The 21,693-nt window shown below is 48.6% G+C and overlaps 1 protein-coding gene across 2 annotated transcripts in view; it reads left to right on the forward strand.

Annotated features, from left to right (window-relative positions):
* The window catches only part of LOC139340512 (bone morphogenetic protein receptor type-2-like), a 29,584-nt gene that overhangs the window by 848 nt on the left and 7,043 nt on the right, over positions 1-21,693 (forward strand). The window contains exons 2-18 of one of the 2 annotated variants that reach the window (XM_070976368.1): positions 2,598-2,760; positions 7,014-7,202; positions 7,286-7,495; positions 8,054-8,161; positions 8,336-8,430; positions 8,815-9,048; positions 10,017-10,131; positions 11,998-12,158; positions 12,260-12,407; positions 14,097-14,233; positions 14,683-14,791; positions 15,118-15,145; positions 15,283-15,481; positions 15,570-15,669; positions 16,122-16,201; positions 16,296-16,400; positions 21,209-21,415. In XM_070976368.1, coding sequence (XP_070832469.1) covers positions 2,688-2,760; positions 7,014-7,202; positions 7,286-7,495; positions 8,054-8,161; positions 8,336-8,430; positions 8,815-9,048; positions 10,017-10,131; positions 11,998-12,158; positions 12,260-12,407; positions 14,097-14,233; positions 14,683-14,791; positions 15,118-15,145; positions 15,283-15,481; positions 15,570-15,669; positions 16,122-16,201; positions 16,296-16,400; positions 21,209-21,415 — 2,298 coding nt within the window. In that variant the 5' untranslated portion in view covers positions 2,598-2,687. Of the gene's footprint in view, positions 1-2,597; positions 2,761-7,013; positions 7,203-7,285; positions 7,496-8,053; positions 8,162-8,335; positions 8,431-8,814; positions 9,049-10,016; positions 10,132-11,997; positions 12,159-12,259; positions 12,408-14,096; positions 14,234-14,682; positions 14,820-15,117; positions 15,146-15,282; positions 15,482-15,569; positions 15,670-16,121; positions 16,202-16,295; positions 16,401-21,208; positions 21,416-21,693 lie in introns of both variants that reach the window. The other variant, XM_070976367.1, reaches the window with a different exon arrangement.

The following is a 21,693-nucleotide window of genomic DNA, read 5'->3' on the forward strand; positions in this document are numbered from 1 at the left end:
TAGAAGTCAAAGCATGAAGCTCTTCTGCTCTGAGAATAAACTCACCGCTGATCAATGTTTAGTCCAGTACTCTGACATCATCACAGTTACAGTTTGAGGTATAAAATACATGAGAACATAAAGACACCGTGCTTTTACTATCAAAATATTTGAAAATATGAATCCCATTACTAAATATATCAGTATTACAGTTTCAGAGTACGGCCTGCAGCCAGCTGATGTTCAGACAGAACGACGGGGGAATCAACCAATAGATCAATAAATGGAACGAGTCTATCTGTCGTTACCTCATCAGCACGTCAGTACTACATCTAAGACACAGTATCCTGCAGAAATATTACAGTAATACTCACAGCAGACACGCCAGACAGGACACAAACGAGCTAATGAGCAGAGACCACTGCATGTGGTCTGTGGGCCTGCTGGTCTGTGGGCCCGGTGGTCTGTGGGCCCGGTGGTCTGTGGGCCCGGTGGTCTGCTGGTCTGTGGGCCCGGTGGTCTGTGGGCCCGGTGGTCTGTGGGCCCGGTGGTCTGTGGGTCTGGTGGTCTGTGGGCCTGCTGGTCTGTGGGCCTGCTGGTCTGTGGGCCCGGTGGTCTGTGGGCCCGGTGGTCTGTGGGTCTGGTGGTCTGTGGGCCCGGTGGTCTGTGGGCCCGGTGGTCTGTGGGCCCGGTGGTCTGTGGGTCTGGTGGTCTGTGGGCCTGCTAGTCTGCTGGTCTGGGGGTCTGTGGGTCTGCTGGTCTGTGGGCCTGCTGGTCTGGTGGTCTGTGGGTCTGGTGGTCTGTGGGCCTGCTGGTCTGGTGGTCTGGTGGTCTGGTGGTCTGGTGGTCTAGTGGTCTGTGGGTCTGGTGGTCTGTGGGCCTGCTGGTCTGGGGGTCTGTGGGTCTGCTGGTCTGTGGGCCTGCTGGTCTGGTGGTCTGTGGGCCTGCTGGTCTGGTGGTCTGTGGGTCTGCTGGTCTGTGGGCCTGCTGGTCTGGTGGTCTGTGGGCCTGCTGGTCTGCTGGTCTGGTGGTCTGTGGGTCTGTGGGTCTGTGGGTCTGTGGGTCTGCTGGTCTGTGGGCCTGCTGGTCTGCTGGTCTGTGGGTCTGGTGGTCTGTGGGCCTGCTGGTCTGGTGGTCTGTGGGTCTGGTGGTCTGTGGGCCTGCTGGTCTGGTGGTCTGTGGGTCTGGTGGTCTGTGGGCCTGCTGGTCTGCTGGTCTGTGGGTCTGCTGGTCTGTGGGCCTGCTGGTCTGGTGGTCTGTGGGTCTGGTGGTCTGTGGGTCTGGTGGTCTGGTGGTCTGTGGGTCTGCTGGTCTGTGGGCCTGCTGGTCTGTGGGCCTGCTGGTCTGGTGGTCTGTGGGCCTGCTGGTCTGGTGGTCTGTGGGCCTGCTGGTCTGCTGGTCTGTGGGTCTGGTGGTCTGTGGGCCTGCTGGTCTGCTGGTCTGCTGGTCTGGTGGTCTGTGGGTCTGGTGGTCTGTGGGCCTGCTGGTCTGCTGGTCTGGGGGTCTGTGGGTCTGCTGGTCTGGTGGTCTGTGGGTCTGGTGGTCTGTGGGCCTGCTGGTCTGGTGGTCTGTGGGCCTGCTGGTCTGGGGGTCTGTGGGTCTGCTGGTCTGTGGGCCTGCTGGTCTGGTGGTCTGTGGGTCTGGTGGTCTGTGGGTCTGGTGGTCTGTGGGCCTGGTGGTCTGGTGGTCTGTGGGCCTGCTGGTCTGCTGGTCTGTGGGTCTGTGGGTCTGCTGGTCTGTGGGCCTGCTGGTCTGCTGGTCTGTGGGTCTGTGGGTCTGGTGGTCTGTGGGCCTGCTGGTCTGGTGGTCTGTGGGTCTGGTGGTCTGTGGGCCTGCTGGTCTGGTGGTCTGTGGGTCTGGTGGTCTGTGGGCCTGCTGGTCTGCTGGTCTGTGGGTCTGCTGGTCTGTGGGCCTGCTGGTCTGGTGGTCTGTGGGTCTGGTGGTCTGTGGGTCTGGTGGTCTGGTGGTCTGTGGGTCTGCTGGTCTGTGGGCCTGCTGGTCTGGTGGTCTGTGGGTCTGGTGGTCTGCTGGTCTGGTGGTCTGTGGGTCTGGTGGTCTGGTGGTCTGTGGGCCTGCTGGTCTGCTGGTCTGTGGGTCTGGTGGTCTGTGGGCCTGCTGGTCTGGTGGTCTGTGGGCCTGCTGGTCTGGTGGTCTGTGGGCCTGCTGGTCTGTGGGCCTGCTGGTCTGGTGGTCTGTGGGTCTGGTGGTCTGTGGGCCTGCTGGTCTGGTGGTCTGTGGGTCTGGTGGTCTGGTGGTCTGTGGGTCTGCTGGTCTGTGGGCCTGCTGGTCTGGTGGTCTGTGGGTCTGGTGGTCTGCTGGTCTGGTGGTCTGTGGGTCTGGTGGTCTGGTGGTCTGTGGGCCTGCTGGTCTGGTGGTCTGTGGGTCTGGTGGTCTGTGGGCCTGCTGGTCTGGTGGTCTGTGGGTCTGCTGGTCTGTGGGCCTGCTGGTCTGGTGGTCTGTGGGTCTGGTGGTCTGTGGGTCTGCTGGTCTGTGGGCCTGCTGGTCTGGTGGTCTGTGGGTCTGGTGGTCTGTGGGTCTGCTGGTCTGTGGGCCTGCTCGTCCAGTCACATCGTTAAGCTCTTAGAATCTGACTGAACCTCTTGTCTCGTTTCTTTCAGGATAATCTGACCCAGGATCAGTGATGCTGGCCCGTGTCCTGGGGTGTGTGTGACGTCTACGTGGACTCAGACCTGTGAGGCGGATCCAACATGGCGGCTGTGCGTGGAGCTTCGTCGGCGTTCGCAGTGTGTCTGTGTGTCCTGCTGCTTCCTGCCGCCACCGGTCAGTTCACACAGCGTCAGGTCACGTCCTCACGTCTTACAGGACACAGCGTTAGCTTAGCTTAGCTTAGCAGTCACAGAAGCTGGGACTGTGTGAATCATCAATAATCAGAATGTGATCAGCTGATCTGATCCTCTCTGACACAAACTGACCTGAGAACAGCTCAGAGTCAGTATGCTGAATGTTTGAGCTGATCAGCTTCATTGATTTCTGTAAATATCTCTTATTGTGAATCTGATGCAACGACAGTTTCACAAACTGAAAGATGGAACGCTCCAGAAACACCTGATTGGATCATTCCACAGGTAAACAGGCTGACTGTGAACACATGACTGGATGAAGGAGGTGAACACAGACTGATTATTGATTATTGGTGGTGGTCTAACTTTTACAGAGTGCAGACTTTAAGAATCAGAGTTTCACCCCCTGCACAAAGTTAAGACTATAAAAATATGAAACATGAACTGTGATTGGTCGACACTCAAACCAAATTTAACAACACAGCAAACAGTTTTCTACCAATGTCACATTAAGATTATCAGCGACTCCACTCAGCTCACGTTCCTGTTTGTTCATGAAGGTTCCTGCAATTAACTCATGACACACACACACACACACACACACACACACACACACACACACACACACACACACACACACACTGCCGTCAGCCAGTCTGCATCAGTTTTTGTGTTTTCGTTGTGATGTGGTTGATAAGACACACACACACACGCACAATGAGAGGAAGGAGAGTGTATGTGTGTGTGTGTGTGTGTGTGTTCAGAGTAGACTAAACACTGAGACTCCTCCTGGCTCCAGCTCAGTCTGGGAGGGGTCAGTCAGATTCCTGTGAGGTGACACTGACCCCCCTCTTACAGAGCTGTGCAGGAGGTTCAGGTCTGCAGGAGTCCTGGATCCTCCTGGATCCTCCTGGATCCTCCTGGATCCTCCTGGATCCTCCTGGATCCTCCTGGATCCTTCAGTCCTTCAGTCCGTCCTGAGCTCTCACTCACTTTCAGTCCTTCCTCATTTTCTGAAGCAGGGGACGACATTAAAACTGAAACGTCTCCACCAATCAAAACTGTGTAAATCTGTTGCTAGGAAACTGCTGTCCATTGAACAGTTGCTGAAAGTTCTATTTTTCAGCCAGAATCAGTCTTAAGATTATTGTAGGTTAGTTTTATTATCGTCCTGAGGTGAGTCCTTGACAAACTGGTTGAAACTTGAGTTATTGTGATTTTAACAGGCGCAGCTTCCATCGACCAACACGACACATGAACAGCGAACAGCAGCGGCTGTCGTAGCATCTGCGTACACACGTCTCTAAACGTTAGCTTGGTTCAGTTAGCTAACAGTTACACCTGCTAACTGTTTAGTAACATCTAACTGAAAGAACCAGTTTTTGAGCTGTAAGTCGTTTCAGTTTAGTAATGAGAAAACTTAACGAGTGTTAGCCTCATGCTAACATCAGTTAGCTAAGTAGCCTGTACTGACAGACTGACTCTGAGGTCTGTGTTAGCAGCTGCTGAGCACCACCAGATCAGGGCCGATAACTGTGCTGCATTCAGGGCTCGTCCTCCAGCTCCAGCCTCTCTACCCGCGGACCTCCATCAAACCTCTCAGCTCCTGGACTACAGTTAGACACAGGAGGCGAGTCCTGGGTTCATGTTCATTGACCAACTGCTGTATTGAGTCTCAAACTGAGTCTTTGTTTCCTTCCTGGATCCTGAAGAGGAGTTTTAGTAGAGATCACGACTCACTCGTTGGTAGTTGAGCTGCTGGTTTGGTGTTGAGCACTGAGAGCTTTTTCTCGTTCGGTATCCAAGTATCCACAAGTTTTTAGGAGTCTGTTTGTGCTGACAGAGACTCACAAAAATTATTTAGTAAGAAAGTGAAAATATTAAACAATCACAGGTCCAGCCCCCACAGCGTCTGCTCAGAGACGTTCTGGTCTTTGACGGATGTGGTGGATGGCCCTGGTCTGCTGTCTGGTGTCTGCTGGTCCAGTGTGCCTGCTGGTCTGGTGTGTCTGCTGGTTTGGTGTCTGCTGGTCTGGTGTCTGCTGGTCCGATGTGTCTGCTGTCTGGTGTGTCTGCTGGTCTGATGTGTGTGCTGGTCTGGTGTCTGCTGGTCCAGTGTGTCTGCTTGTTTGATGTCTGCGGGTCCAGTGTGTCTGCTGGTCTGGTGTTTGGTTCTGGTGTGTCTGCTGGTCTGGTGTCTGCTGGCTGGTGTGTCTGCTGGTCTGGTGTTTGCTGTCTGGTGTGTCTGCTGGTCTGGTGTCTGCTGGTCCGGTGTGTCTGCTGGTCTGGTGTGTGTGCTGGTTTGGTGTCTGCTGGTCCGGTGTGTGTGCTGGTCTGGTGTGTCTGCTTGTTTGGTGTCTGCTGGTCCGGTATGTCTGCTGTCTGGTGTGTCTGCTTGTTTGGTGTCTGCTGTCTGGTGTGTCTGCTTGTTTGGTGTCTGCTGGTCCGGTATGTCTGCTGTCTGGTGTGTCTGCTGGTCTGGTGTGTCTGCTTGTTTGGTGTCTGCTGTCTGGTGTGTCTGCTGGTCTGGTGTGTCTGCTTGTTTGGTGTCTGCTGGTCTGGTGTCTGCTGTCTGGTGTGTCTGCTGGTCCAGTGTGTCTGCTTGTTTGGTGTCTGCTGGTCCGGTGTGCCTGCTGGTCTGCTGGTCTGGTGTTAGGCTGATCTCAGACACCGGCTGATGAGGGAATGTGTTTTCATGTGAACGCATCGTTGAACAGCTGGTATTGATCACAGCTCAGCAGCTCTGTCAGCGTGCTACTCTGCTGCTGACACACTTTGGCGTTGACGCTGCTTTGTTGTCGTTCATCAAACCGAGACGTGGGCTGAGCAGCAGCTGCTGTTACTATGGCAACATGAAAGCTCAGATCTCTCAGTAAGTGACTCAGCTAGTTTGTACAAACTGGTTTGATGTTAACTGCTGGAGTCCAAATGGAGGAAGCTGTCGCCACTCATTAGCTGTGTGTCACCATGTTGAAGCGCCTCTTTAAACTGCTCCACAACAGAGACCGGCTTCAGACGCTAACACAGCCGCTACCCTGATAGCAAGCTAACTGACTGCTAACAAGCTAGCTAGCTCAAACAGCATTTCCTCCTCCTGACATGAGGAACAGTCAGTGAAAGGTTGACTAACCAGTCTGAGCATATTCCCAGCTGAGTCGCATGTTAGCGTTAGCATGTGAGCTGAAATAGTTCAACAGGAAGTTCGGTAGACCAAACGATTGATCAATGGATCAATGGAGGAAATGATCAGCAGAGTGATCCAGAATGAAAAGAATCATTAGTTTAAAATGAGCTCCACCTCGACCAACTCCAACAGGAACGTCCTGCTGAGACATGAACGAGGAGACACCATGATCTACAGAGACCAGAGACAAGAGGACAGCAGACACAGGGGACACTTTACTGCATGCAGTACTTTGAATACTTGTAGTACTTTTTTCCGTGTACTGTACTATTTGCCTGCCTTCAGGCTTTTTTCACTCTGCTTTCACTGAATTGGTGAATTTTCCTTATTTGTTCCAAAACAAATGTCCTGAACCTTCGTCTTCAGGACGTTTTTGACGCAGACACGCTGCAGGTCACCTTCCTTCAGACTCCATCAAACTCCAGCAGCCTGAGACACGTGAGAAGGTCTTTAGATGCGATGTGGGGACATTGGACTAATAGAGGTCTGATAGCAGGACATCAGCAGCCTGAGGCAGCGCTGTCACTCTGCTGCTCTTCCTCTCTACAACATGACTCTTCATCGAGGCAGTGAGGCTGGTGTGTGTGCTGACCTTACTGGGACCTCGTTCAGGACTGATCAGGATCAGAGAAATCTCCTGAAATCTGAGTCTCTGCTTCCATTTCTGAGCTTCTCAAAGTCTCATGTCATCTTTTCTGATTCAGCCTTTATTTAAGCAGGTAGGTCCAGGTGTCTTTGTGCGTTACGCTGTTAGATAATCAGACATGGACATGTTTGAAGACATGGACGTTCTGATCTGATGGACATTAAAGGTTCAGTAACTGATCAGTGAACTCAATGAACACAATGAGACACATCCAACCTTTGTGTCTCCAGTCGAGACGTCACAGCCAGGACTGGTCTCATAAGGACCAGGACTGTTGACGTGGTGACGGACAGTGAGACAGTGAGACCCTTTGACCAGCGTCCAGAGTTAAATGTTGATCGTCCACACGCTCCACGCTCGCTCAGTTCACGTCGTCTGTGTGTCACCTGAAACACACCTGCAGGGCTTCAGCTGGAGGACACAGAGTGCGCCTTCACGGACCACCTGGAGGGTTCAGAGCCTCATGGGGGACCGACCAATGAGCTGCAAGGAGCGGTGCGAGACAACGGCACGATTCGCTGCAGCCGTGGCTCCCGCTGCTATGGATTGTGGGAAAAGAGAGCAGACGGGGAAATACACCTGGTCAAGCAAGGTGAGACACGCACGCACGCACACACACACACACACTGAGTGTGAAGGTCTGGTTCAAACCAAATGTCTTCGTCTGTCGTCCAGGTTGCTGGACCCACACTGGCAACCAGCAGGAGTGCCGTGGCGACCGTTGCCTGGTAACAGCGACACCCTCTCAGATACAGAACGGCAGCTACAGGTTCTGCTGCTGCAGCCAAGACCTCTGCAACGCCAACTTCACCGAGGCCCCGCCCACCGCCCACACCCCTGCCCTCAGGGCGATGAAGACAGATGGGCGGGACAACGGACAGACAGGTGAGGGGGTCGCTCGGTGCTGACCAATCACATGACATCAGACGAGCCGCGTCCTTAGCGACACAGATCAAAACGAGGCTCTGATGCAGCGTCCCCTGGACTCAGCGTTGTATTTTGATGCTAACACTTTGTACTTTTAGAGGTTTCGTTAAGGCCTGCGTCACTTCCACGAGACGGTCAAACAGTTAGCACGTGTTGCCATGTTTGTTTCACTCAAGCTAACAGCTAGCTAAGAAAACAGGACCATGTCCATGGTTAGTCTACCTGTAGGAGCTCGTCCAGCTGTGGAGACATGAAGTTGTGAAACGTGCAGGTGAGCAGGAAGTACTCCACGTTCATCAGCTCTCCGTTGTTTTCGAGCATTGGTGCGGTGTAAACAAAACAACCACCACATTTGTTCCTGTTACTCTTTGTCGGGACGCGACAGGACGCGTTAGCATCTACGCTACAGATGACACGAGGTCACAGACCGGCGGCTCGAGTGATTGGATCACTGCACATCTCGGTGGGCGTTCAGCCTTGTGTTCACCCAACACGCATGTCATCATCACCCCACAGCTCACCAGCCAATGCGGCGGGAGGAGACGGCGCTCGTCGCCCTGGTAACCGTTGCCATAGCAGCCATTGTCATCACAGCATTGTTCCTGGGATACCGAATGATGAGAGGTGCTCACACACACACACACACACACACACACACACACACACACACACACACACACACACACACACACACACAGGACAGTAATGATATTAATAATAATTTTAATAATGATCATGAATACAAACTCTGTGTGTGTGTGTGTGTGTGTGTGTGTGTGTGTGTGTGTTTTATTTAAGGGAAGAAGAAGAAACACAGTCTGTCGGCTCTGGACGTGATGGAGGCAGCAAACACAGACGCTGCCGTCGACCTGGATACTCTGAAACTACTGGAGGTACACACACACACACACACACACACACACACACACACACACACACACACACACACACACACACACACACACACACACACACACACACGCTAAAAAACATTGCCAGTGTCCACATCCCAAACCCTGAGGACATCATGACATCATCTTGACAAGGCTCATGATCAGAAGTGTCTTCACGCTCGTAGTTTGACTGAGGAAATGAAACGTTGGTGGACTGTCCCTTTAAGAAGCGGCGGGGCCATGGAGACCGAGCGACCAGTTGAATTCAGAGTTAATGTGGATATTTAACATCCTTGTACCTGTTTTTGTAAAAGGATGTCCCTGAGGAACTCCACGAGGCCGTCTCTCTGCTTGTCTCTCACACCCTCTCCTTCCTCCTGGCAGCTGATTGGCCGGGGTCGTTACGGCACAGTGTTTCGCGGCTGTCTTAACGAGCGCTGCGTGGCTGTGAAACTCTTCACTTCAGCCAATCGGCAGAACTTTGCCAACGAGCGATCCATCTACTGCCTGCCGCTGCTGCAGCAACACGACAACATCGCTCGCTTCCTGACCGCCGACGAGAGGACGACGGCCGATGGACGACCAGAGTTCCTGATCCTCCTGGAGTTCTACCCACATGTAAGATGCTGAATAACCAACCAGGGCTCATGTGCATGTCAGCTGTCGCCTTGCAGTCAAGCTAGCATAACTTCTGCAAAAACTAGTTTGAGAGACTAACAGATAAATCTTTTCTGAAATATGATTCAAAATCTACATTTTTAGCTCAATCAGGAGGGTGTTTGTTCTTATTGTGGCTGTAAAGAACTGAGCAGCCTGTAGGGGGCAGCAGACGTCAGGGTGGTCCCACAGTCTGAAGGTCCATTAGTGATGTTATTGTGCTGAAGATGGCGCCTTCACTCCTACTTCCTGTCTGGAGGCAGTGAGACACACACACACACACACACACACACACACACACACACACACACACACACACACACACACACACACACACACACACTAATTCACAAACTTATACATAAACAATTCTAACCTTTTTTTATCTTTTTGTTTATAACCCCCCCACGTGCAGTCAGACAGTAATTACTATCTTAAATGTTTGTATACACACACACACACACACACACACACACACACACACACACACACACACACACACACACACACACACACACACACAGACAGTATCTAGCATCCATTTCTATGGAGAGCAGGAGATCAGGCCTTGCAGTGCATGATGGGTAAGACAGCGAGTTGACGGACAAGTCATCAAATATCAATGTGCGTACTCAGGACTTGACCTCAGTTTGACATCAATGAGTCTGTCCAGGGGGACGCAGCAGAATCACTTCAACAGGATGAGACGTCCACTCATTAGTAAATAAAGACAGGACTTTAAGACACTCTGGACACAGACTTCAGTTCAAACTGATCCTGAGTCAGATCCAGGATGTCACCAAACACACATTCATTCATTTCACAGAATGAACACTTTGACATGTTTTACTTCTTCAGTGTCAATGAGCAAACTTACATCGTCCTCTGGTGCCAAACAAGAAGGAAACAAGTCTGTCTGTCTCTCTCAGGGCTGCCTGTCCCGCTACCTGTCTGTCCACACTGTGGACTGGTCCACCTGCTGCAGGATGACTCACGGCGTCACCAGAGGACTGGCCTTCCTGCACACTGAGCTCTGCAGAGGAGGTATCCCCATCTTTTTTGTTTCACTCTGTGCTCCCATCGCTGCACTTTCTGTCAGACAGACTGGACACAGAGCAGCTGCTGGGACTATTTTCAGCAGCGGATGAATCCACATGTTGGTGGGACGAAGCAGAAGTTAGCTCTTATTGTTCTTCACATTTATTCTCATTAAACACCGTTAGAAAGCCCAGATTGTCATGAATCGAAGGATTCAAACCACTAATAGATCCAATCACCACAGGAGGATCAATAAACACCGACAGCGGACAAACAGCCATTTTTAAAACACACTCACCGCTGACGTCTCAGTGATCCACAGATCGAAAATACTCTGAACAGCCGGTCTGAAGTGTCCACAAAGGTCCAGGAGATCCACTGCAGTGAAGACATTTAGTCCAGAACATGAAGATAATCCACAGAAAGATGTTTTCTCCTTCACATCAGCAGACGATGCTTCTCTGTTTTAACCGTTAGAACTTCTGGAAACAGACAGACGCCATCTTGTCTCCAGTTCCTCTGTGGAGTCTCTGGTGTCACATGACACTTCATTTGACCAATCAACCAGAGCGGCCAGTCACAGTCTGAGTTGAGCTGAAGTGGCTCTTTCTCCTCATCCATGTGGAGATGGAGCAAATCACAGCCGAGTTTAAAGGACAGAGAAATCACAGTTTGAAGTGATAAATACTGCCCAAATAAAGGTATAAATACCTCAAATATAAATCTATCTGGCCAAATGTATTTATGTTGATAAATATATAGGAAGACATCTGGATGCGCCGTCAAAGAAAACATGAAAATATTCACTTTTTACTGCACTTGGACTCGCGTAAGGCTTCACGGTGTGGGTCCACTGTGTTTTGCAGCTAATACATCTCAGATAAAGTATTTATAAAAGATATTCAGGTGTAAGTAAAACTCTTCTTCAGGCGTCTGTTACTCGATGTCAGCAGCACTGACGGCTGGGGGTTAAAGTTCACAGTGTTTCCTTTGAAAAGTGTCTAAAACCATGAAGTCCACATGGATCAGGAACAGCTGCCAGTTTACTTTGGTTTCAGGGTCATTTGAACTGGACTGGACTGGACTGGTCTGGTGTCCCAGCTGCTGACTCTGTTCCTGTTTAAATCTGCTGTAATGACGCTGCTGAATGTCAAACATGCTGAAGGCCAAAGTGACTCACTGCTCATGATGACTGCTGCTCATTATACCTCAGCAGGAAGTCCAGCTTCACGTGGGACGGCTCCCCCTGGTGGTTCCTCAGAGGACTGTAGTCAGTTCCAGGCTGTCAGGGATTGTTGGAGTTTGTTGCTGCTAACAGTAGATCAGCTGTTCCTCATTAAAGCTGCTGATCAGCGGTGACTCAGTGAAGATCACTGCTTAACGAAATTGCTCACCTGGCATTGAAATGTGCATCACATCTTCGCTGCAGCTGATTGGTTGTCCTCTCATTCCCCCAATCAGCATCCTTGATTTCCTCTGTAGTCACACTGAATCCAGCTGACGAGCTGCTAAATGAAGGAGAGCAGAAACATCACTGAAACACAGTTTTCACCACATTGACATCATGAGATGAACATCTCGTTATGTGGAGTAGAACGCAGAACATGCTGGAGTCTGGACTTCATCTGCATCCACGTCTTTGAATTGACTTTATGTTCAGTCGCATGGCCTCGTTGGCTCAGTTATCGACTGAGGTGAATTTTATTGATCCTCTCTGGAAGATAATTGTGTCCTTGTTGTTTCTTCCCTTGTTTCTGTCTGGAAAGAAGACAGATCAGTTCTGCTGGTGATCAAACATGAAAACTTATTAAAGAAATGAAGCTGATGATTCTGTGACAGATCCAGACCAGCGTGTCCTCTGTCTCCACTCAGACCAGTACAAACCAGCGGTGGCCCACAGAGACGTGACCAGCAGGAACGTTTTAGTCCGAGCCGATCTGTCCTGCGTCCTCGCCGACTTCGGTCTGTCCATGAGGCTGACGGGAATCCGACCCTGTTGCCCCGGAGACGACGACACCATGGCCATATCTGAGGTCAGGTCATGTGACCGTGGGGAGGCGGAGAGGTGATGATGATGATGATGATGATGATGATGATGGTGATGAGATGGAAGTGTTTCTGTGTGCGTTTGCAGGTGGGGACGGTGCGGTACATGGCTCCGGAGGTTCTGGGTGGAGCTCTGAACCTCAGGGACTGCGAGGCGGCTCTGAAGCAGGTCGATGTTTACGCTCTGGGTCTGCTCTACTGGGAGAGCTTCAGGAGGTGCTCACACCTGTTCCCAGGTGACACAACACATGCAGCAAACATACTTCACAGTGTACATATAACACAAATAACAGTGAGTCAAATCGTACGTGAAAGAAGTTTTCATGACATATAAACATGTCAGATCTGATATAAAGGAGACGGTGGCCAAGTGGAAGCAGCACTCACATATGTTACTGAGGTAAAAGTACCAATAAAACCACATGAAAATACTCTGATACAAGTCAAAGCTCTTCATCCAAAGTGAAAGGATGAATCAGAATCAGTATTGGCCAACATGCAAACACACAATGAGTCTGTACGAACAGACAAAACAGCGAAGGACAACAAAGCTGAACAAATAAAGGACAGAGGACAGACAGAGACCGGGCATGTCGGTCAGTGTCTCTCTGACTCAGCTCTTCTTCTATCTTCTGTCGATCTCATTGTTTTCTTATCAATGACGTTGGTGGCTTCAGTGCTGCTTCTCATTTCAGTCATTTCCTGTCTGCTGCCAGCAGTTTAGCTTTGTGCCTCCTGAACACCACGACGGGCTCTGGTGCCACTTGTGTAGGTACAGGTACAGCTCCTGTCTGCTGTTTGGTCGTATGCATTTCCTGAACAGCCTAATGGCGAACATTGAAGTGCCGGAGCTCCCACCACCCCTCTTAGCTCCTCATTCTGACCTCTGAACTGAAGGTGGCTGAGCTTTTTCTGCTCCCAGGCTGTGGACCAGTCTCCTGTCCCATTAAGTCCTGTTCCACTGTTAAATAAACCAAATTTAATGACTCACCTTGTTTCTCTTGGTTTTAGTTTAGTTTTTGGGGTTTTCCTTTTTATGCATTTCTCCCTATCGTTGTGTTATTTATGTATAGATGCCTTTAATGTCTTATTTATCTTGTTTACTAAATGAATAGATAAAAGAGCTGACAGGGAGGAATGCTTGTCATTGCTGCCCTCTGGTGGTCCCTCATAATATCATGCTAACAGACTGAAGCTAAAGCTAACAGGTCCCAGGTCATAATATCATGCTAACAGACTGAAGCTAAAGCTAACAGGTCCCAGGTCATGATACCATGCTAACAGACTGAAGCTAAAGCTAACAGGTCCCAGGTCATGATACCATGCTAACAGACTGAAGCTAAAGCTAACAGGTCCCAGGTCATGATATCATGCTAACAGACTGAGGCTAAAGCTAACAGGTCCCAGGTCATGATACCATTCTAAAGACTGAAGCTAAAGCTAACAGGTCCCAGGTCATGATACCATTCTAACAGACTGAAGATAAAGCTAACAGGTCCCAGGTCATGATACCATTCTAACAGACTGAAGCTAAAAATAACAGGTCTCAGGTCATGATACCATGCTAACAGACTGAAGCTAAAGCTAACAGGTCCCAGGTCATGATATCATGCTAACAGACTGAGGCTAAAGCTAACAGGTCCCAGGTCATGATACCATGCTAACAGACTGAAGCTAAAGCTAACAGGTCTCAGGTCATGATACCATGCTAACAGACTGAGGCTAAAGCTAACAGGTCCCAGGTCATGATACCATTCTAAAGACTGAAGCTAAAGCTAACAGGTCCCAGGTCATGATACCATGCTAACAGACTGAAGCTAAAGCTAACAGGTCTCAGGTCATGATACCATGCTAACAGACTACGCTCTACAGATAATAGCAGGACCTGTGATAGCATAATGTAGCTGATGTGTATGTGTGTTCAGGTGAAGCAGTACCAGAGTACCAGCTGGCATTCCAGGCAGAGCTGGGGAATCATCCAAGCTTTGAGGAAATGCAGATCCTTGTTGCCAGAGAGAAATTCAGACCCAGATTCCCTGAAGCCTGGAAGGAGAACAGCCTGGTTAGTATTACAGTCAGTACATGGGGCATAGACTGCATTACACACCGGCTGTAGCAGAGCTGCTACACTGACCATGGAAGCCGTGCATCGCACTGCTCATCTTATTTTAACACAGCTGGTCTATTTTTTTCTTTATGTGCAGTGATGCAGCCGACCAACAGGTAAAAACCAGATAGAGCTGACTGAAAAATTAGTCTGTTAGAAAAATGATTAAAATAATGTTCCCCAGAATGTTTGTGTAGTGTCTGGTTAATTAAAGAATATTCCTTTCTCCTATCTCTGAATTTATTGTGCTAAAGCAAAATGAAAATTACTATGCACATTGCACTGTAATCTTTCAGAAAAAGTGCAGTGAATTTACTCATTTTGGGCTGTAGTACATAAGTATACAGGTGGTCCATGGCAGTAGTACTCCATTGCTGACTTTGTGTAATTCTGTATGTGTTTAGGCATTGCGTTCATTGAAGGAGACGATGGAGGACTGCTGGGATCAGGACGCCGAAGCTCGACTCACAGCTCAGTGTGCAGAGGAGAGACTGTCTGAACTCACACTGCTGAGTACACACACTGCAGTACACAACCATAGGTATACACAATGCAATACACGACCACAGGTATACATACACTGCAGTACACAACCACAGGTATACACACAATGCAGTACACAACCACAGGTATACACTCAGTGCAATACACGACCACGGGTATACACACACTGCAATACACAACCACAGGTATACACACAATGCAGTACACAACCACAGGTATACACACACTGCAATACACAACCACAGGTATACACACACTGCAGTACACAACCACAGGTATACACACACTGCAATACACAACCACAAGAATACACACACTGCAGTACACAACCACAGGTATACACACTGCAATACACAACCACAGGTAAACACACACTGCAATACACAACCACAGGTATACACACTGCAATACACAACCACAGGTATACACACTGCAATACACAACCACAGGTATATACACAGGAACTAAAGGACTGACCCTGATTTCTGTCTCTCTCTCAGGAATCTGTCTCACGGCTGCTGGCCTCCTCAGGTTCAGGGCTCTTCTTCTTCTTCCTACATTGAGGATCTGCAGGTGGGCGTGGTCAAGAATCTCCAGGGAGACAGCCACCCAGCATCAGTTGTCAAGATGACCACGAGTGGAGCTGAAGGTGCTGAAAAGAACAGAAACTCCATCAACTACGAACGGCAGCAGGCACAGGTAAAAGGCCAACGAGTGAGAGATTAAAAAGCGTTTCTTTGTGATGTTCATTCCTCTCTCTCTCTCTCTCTCTCTATCGGTCTGTCAGAGTCAGGCTTGGTCATCCAGTTCAGACAGCAGCATGCCGGCCACCACTGCCCAGACACCTGCCACCACCCTCTGCAGCATCTCTGAGTCTGAACACACCGGTAAGTCATACACAGTCTCTGAACACACGTTAATACTGGTGTGGAAGAAAACGCATTACAAATGCAAAGAAGAAAGGATATATCATTTTTTATTTCAGTTTGACTTAAAACAGCTACCCATACCACCCACCGGCACCCCTCACCCGAATACTAAACTAATGCATTTAGAAAATCTTGAAACCTGACTGATACTTTCTTCAAGCGTTCCATTCATACCAATGTCCTGTCTCCTCAGCCTTTGAAACATGATTTTAACAGAAACTCAAACCTAACCCTTGTCACCATTGGACAGAAATTAGATGTGCCATTTTAATGCAGACATTAAAATTTTAGTAATCTGAATAAAGCCAGCAGATAGACATTTGGCAAGTAATTAGCATTTTGACATTTATGTGAACTGTTGTGGACATGTCTGTAATGTAAGTGCTGTAATTGTCCCTGCTGTCCTCTAGGTGGTGCTGGTTCCAGTGTCCCAGTCTGCCTGCAGCTGACTGAAGAAGACTTGGAGGCCACCAAACTTGATCCCAAAGAGGTTTTTAGTTTTAATTTGTTCTTATTTTTGCAGTTTCTCCCTATGAGCTAGTTTCAGACTGGTATGGTTTTAACATCTGTGTCTGTCTCTACAGGTTGATAAGAACTTGATTGAAAGTTCTGATGAAAACTTGCTGGAACAGTCACAGAAACAGTTTGGTTCAACAGAGCAACAAACAACCAACCTGCTTTACCATCAGGTACTACAAACTGCTGAGGCACAATTACTGTTGATAGACATCAATGAGGTATTACTATTATTGAAGATACTTGCTACAGAGATTCAGTACTTCTAATACATCACTGAATAGCTTATGTAGCTGCTACTGAAGCAAGCAAGCAAGCAAGCAAGCAAAGTTTATTTGTATAGCACTTTTCACAGACACCGGTCACAAAGTGCTTTACAGTTACACAACATTAAAATCAAATATGTATACGTCATGTATACATTCAATCATATACAGCACCACAAAATAAGTAAATGAATAATATAAAATACATACATACATAAAGAGAAGTGCGCATGCGCCGACCGTGCGTGCAGCCTGTCGCAGTCGCTCCTGTTTCTTTTTCTTAGTTTCACAATTCTTTTGCTCTATTCTTTATTATTAGTATCTGCAACTTTATGACCGTCATTTTGAAGCTGTGCCCTCTCCAAATATGCTGGCTTCTGGTTTGTTTTTTCACTTTAAAACTACTACTCTCATTGGGACACAGCACCGATGTGCAGTGCATTGTTTACACCAGGGATCAGCTGATCACGCTGAGGCTGGCTGGCTTGTCGGCCAGAACAACAGAGATCCCCGCTGAAATCAGGAGAAAAACACACAGAGGATGCAGGGGAGGACAGAAACAGCGGAGGAAACGAGCTGGGTCGAGACAACAGAGGCTTATCAAGAAGAGGAGGTATAAGCCGCGTCTCCCCTCTCTCATCATGGGCAAACAAGGCAGACAAGCTAACAGCACTCGCCAGGAGTCAAAGGCAGTACCGGGAGTGCAGTCAGTTTTTTGGAAACATGGCTGCATCAGGACATACCTGACGACAACGTTTCCATCAGTGGCTTTCAGACTGTTCGGGCCGACCGGGATTGCACCCAGAGCGGTAAGCATAAAGGAGGGGGGCTCGCTGTTCTAGTCAACAACCGTTGGTGTAATCCTGATCATATTACCATCAAGGAACGTATTTGTTGCCCGGACATTGAACTGTTGGCTGCTGGACTCAGGCCATATTATTTGCCCAGGGAGTTTGCACATGCCATCATCGTTGCTGTTTACATCCCCCCCTCTGCCAACCCGACGGCGGCATGTGACGTCATTCACTCCACCATGGCCAAGCTGCAAACAACACCCGAGTGCATTCATCGCTATCTCAGGTGACATATGAGACACTGCAGGGCTGTTTTGAGGTGACAGACTGGCAGGCACTCTGTGAGCCACATGGGGAGGACATTGACGGGATCACAGAGTGCATCACGGACTATATCACTTTCTGTGTGGACTCCACTGTCCCAGCCAGGACTGTCCATTGTTATCCAAACAACAAGCCGTGGGTGACAAAGGACATCAAAGACATCATCAATCAGAAGAAGAGGGCTTTCAGAGCTGGTGACAGGGAGGAGGTGAGAACGATACAGAAGGAACTGAAGGTGAAAATCAAGCAGGCTAAGAAGAAATACAGGTGGAAGCTGGAGTGGAAACTCCAGCAGAACAATTTGAGAGAGGTCTGGAGTGGTATGAGGACCATTACTGGCTTTGGGACAAGCAGCAGAGGAGTTGAAGGCAGCGTTGACAGGGCCAATGAACTGAATCTATATTTTAATAGATTTGACACTTCAGGCCTGGCTCATCCTCCCTCTGACTCCTCTGCTGTCTGTCCTGGACAACCATCATCATCCCCCCCCCCCCCCCCCCCCCCGCTCCTCCTTCTCACACCCCCCATCTTCCTGTGTGAGCCCTCTTCACACCTCCTCAGACTGCCAGGCTATCCTCACTCACCAACTTGAGGATTACACCACACCTCCCCCACCTGTCACCTCCACAGTGTGCTTCACTGCTGACCAGGTGAGAAGACAGCTGATGAGACTCCACTCTAACAAAGCTCCAGGCCCTGATGGTGTCGGCCCCCGGGTGCTCAAAGCCTGTGCCCCCCAGCTGTGTGGAGTTATTCACCATGTCTTCAGCTTGAGCCTGAGTCTCCAGAGAGTCCCCATGCTGTGAAGACGTTGTGCCTCATTCCTGTGCCAAAGACATCACGGCCCAGGGACTCAAAGGACTACAGACCTGCGGCACTGACCTCCCACATTATGAAGACTCTGGAGAGACTCGTCCTGGAGCAGCTCCGGCCCCTGGTCACGCCACTGTTGGACCCCCTCCAGTTCGTATATCAGCCCCGACTTGGAGTTGAGGACGCCATCATCTACCTGCTCAACTGTGTCTACGCCCACCTGGACAAGCCGGCGAGCACTGTGAGAGTCATGTTTTTTGACTTCTCCAGTGCATTCAACACCATTCGTCCAGCTCCACTGGGTGACAAGCTGACAGCGATGCAGGCGGACGCCCCCCTAGTGTCGTGGATTGTGGACTACCTGACTGGCAGACCACAGTATGTGTGCCTGCAACACTGTGTGTCAGACAGAGTGGTCAGCAGCACTGGGGCCCCTCAGGGGACTGTCCTCTCTCCCTTCCTCTTCACCCTCTACACCACAGACTTCAGCTACTGCACAGAGACCTGCCACCTTCAGAAGTTTTCTGATGACTCTGCGATAGTTGGATGTATCAGTGAGGGCGATGAGGATGAGTACAGGGCTGCTGTGGACAACTTTGTCACATGGTGTGAGCAGAATCATCTGCAACTAAATGTGGCAAAGATTAAGGAACTGGTAGTGGACCTGAGGAGAGCCAAGACACCGGTGACCCCTGTTTCCATCCAGTGGGTTGGTGTGGACATTGTGGAGGATTATAAGTACCTGGGGGTACACATGGACAATAAACTGGACTGGGCAAAGAACACTGACGCTCTCTACAGGAAGGGCCAGAGTCGTCTCTATTTCCTGAGGCAACTGAGGTCCTTCAACATCTGCCGGACTATGCTCAGGATTTTTAATGAGTCTGTGGTGGCAAGTGCTATTCTCTATGCTGTTGCATGCTGGGGCAGCAGGCTGAGGACAGTGGACGCAACAGACTCAACAAACTGATCAAGGCCAGTGACGTTGTGGGGATGGAGTGTGACTCTCTGACGGTGGTGTCAGAGAGGAGGACGCTGAATAAGCTAAGGACTATCATGGACAACGTCTCACACCCCCTTCATGATGTACTGGCCAGACACAGGAGTTCGTTCAGTGAAAGACTCATACAACCAAAACTAAGGACTGAACGCTACAGGAAATCATTCCTGCCTGTGGCCATCAACCTACACAACTCCTCCCTCTGAATGGCCCTTGGACTTTCACTGTCTGTTCTGTTGTATATTTTCCAATTTCAGTTTCTGCACATCTAATTCAATTTTGCACATTCAATATTCACTATATATAGTAATTCTAATATATATTTTCCATTTCAATTTTGCACATCCTACTTCAATTTTTGCACATCCGCATGTATATGTATATATATTTGTTTTATTGCTGTACATTTTATTTTATTGTGCTGTACATTTCTTATTTACATATATCCTTAGTATTAATACTCTTTTTTTAATATTGCCTTTATATATATATATTCCTTCTCGTTCTTTCTTTCTAATTTTATTCTAATCTATAATTCTATTTTGTATGGAGCACTGCTACAAAAAACAATTTCCCCTCGGGGATCAATAAAGGAACTCTGAATCTGAATCTGAAAATATACAGTCATACAAGAAGCATTAAGAAAGATGTAAAATGTCAGAGTTTATCCAAATGCCTGTCTGAATAAGTGGGATTTTAATTGTTTTTTAAAGCTCCCCACAGAATCAATACAACGCAACTTAGCTGGAAGGCTGTTCCAGAATTTTGGAGCTGCACACTCAAAAGTACGATCACCACGAGTTTTGAAATTAGTCCGAGGAACACTTAGCAGACCCACATTAGATGATCTTAATGCTCGGCCCGAGTTGTAAGGGTGCAGTTACTGATATATTTTGGAGCCTGGCCGTGTAGGGCTCTGTAAGTAAGCACTATGATTTTAAATTGAATTCTAAATTTGACTGGTAGCCACTGCAGTCCTGTTAAAATAGGGGTAATGTGAGACCCTTTACTAGACCGGGTTAAAAGCCTGGCAGCAGCACTTTGAACCAGCACTTTGACGGTGAATTGAGGATCTGTTGAGGCAGGTAAAAAGGGAGTTACAGTAGTCTAAATGCGAGGAAATAAAGGCATGAATTAACTTCTCCAAATCATTTATTGAGACAACGGACCGTAATTTAGCTATTATACTATATTATATTATATTTTACTATTTAGCTAGTCAGGGCCTTAATATGAGCATCAAAGCTCATTGACTGGTCGAAAATTACACCAAGGTTTCGCATGTTGGAGCAGGTAGAAAGGCATAGGGCATCAAGTTTCTCTTTAATAGGGACCTGACATTTATCAGGGGCGAAGATCATGACCTCAGTCTTATCATCATTTAGCTGAAGAAAGTTTTTTGCCATCCACTGCCTATTCAAGAACCTGAAGTAGCTGTTTTTCAACAACCTTTTCTAAGACTTTGGAGATGAAAGGAAGTTTTGATATAGGTCTATAGTTCTCTGGCAAGGATGGGTCTAGGTTTGTTTTTTTAAGCAGGGGGTGAAGTATAGCATGTTTAAAATAGCTGGGTACACATCCTGTTAAAAGAGAGCCATTTAAAATGTTAACAATACTGGGACCAATACAAGTAAAAACCTTTAAAAACAGGGTGGTTGGGAGGACATCAAGTGGGCTTGAGGAGGGTTTCATTTTCTCTATCAGGATGGTGGTTTTCAGCTAAGGAAACAGGGCAAAACTGAATGTATGTAGTAACCAAGAATCTGTTCCTGTGGTTCATCTAGGTAAGCAAGTCAGCGTTGACTCCTCAGGGTGACCTGGGGGCTGTTGGTGGGGTTGATCCCTCTCCCTCCTCCTCTATCCATCCCCTCCCTAAACAGCAGAACCTGCTCCAGAGGCCCACCAGCCTCCACCTTCTCCCCAAAACCAAGGAGACCTCCTCAGCTTCTTGTCGACTTAAGATGGGAAAGCTGAAGTCAAACCATAGACAGGTTAGACTGGTCCTCCATCCGAAATCTAATTAAACCACCAGTTACCAATCACTTACTTTCTATAGACATATTCACCTTATCCAGACATTTCAAACAGGTTCAGATCACTAATGTGAATCAAGACTCAAAAGAATTATGGAATATTTCTCGTCCAACGAAATCTCAACAGGTTACGTACCTTGAAGATGTTATTCTGATATTCTGATTTTCAAGCATGGGGTCTTTAGCATGGGTTGTCAAATACAGTTGTGAAACAAGATCAAGCTACTATACAGCCA

This window comes from Chaetodon trifascialis, chromosome 12 (assembly GCF_039877785.1).
Source record: "Chaetodon trifascialis isolate fChaTrf1 chromosome 12, fChaTrf1.hap1, whole genome shotgun sequence".
NCBI lineage: Eukaryota > Metazoa > Chordata > Actinopteri > Chaetodontiformes > Chaetodontidae > Chaetodon > Chaetodon trifascialis.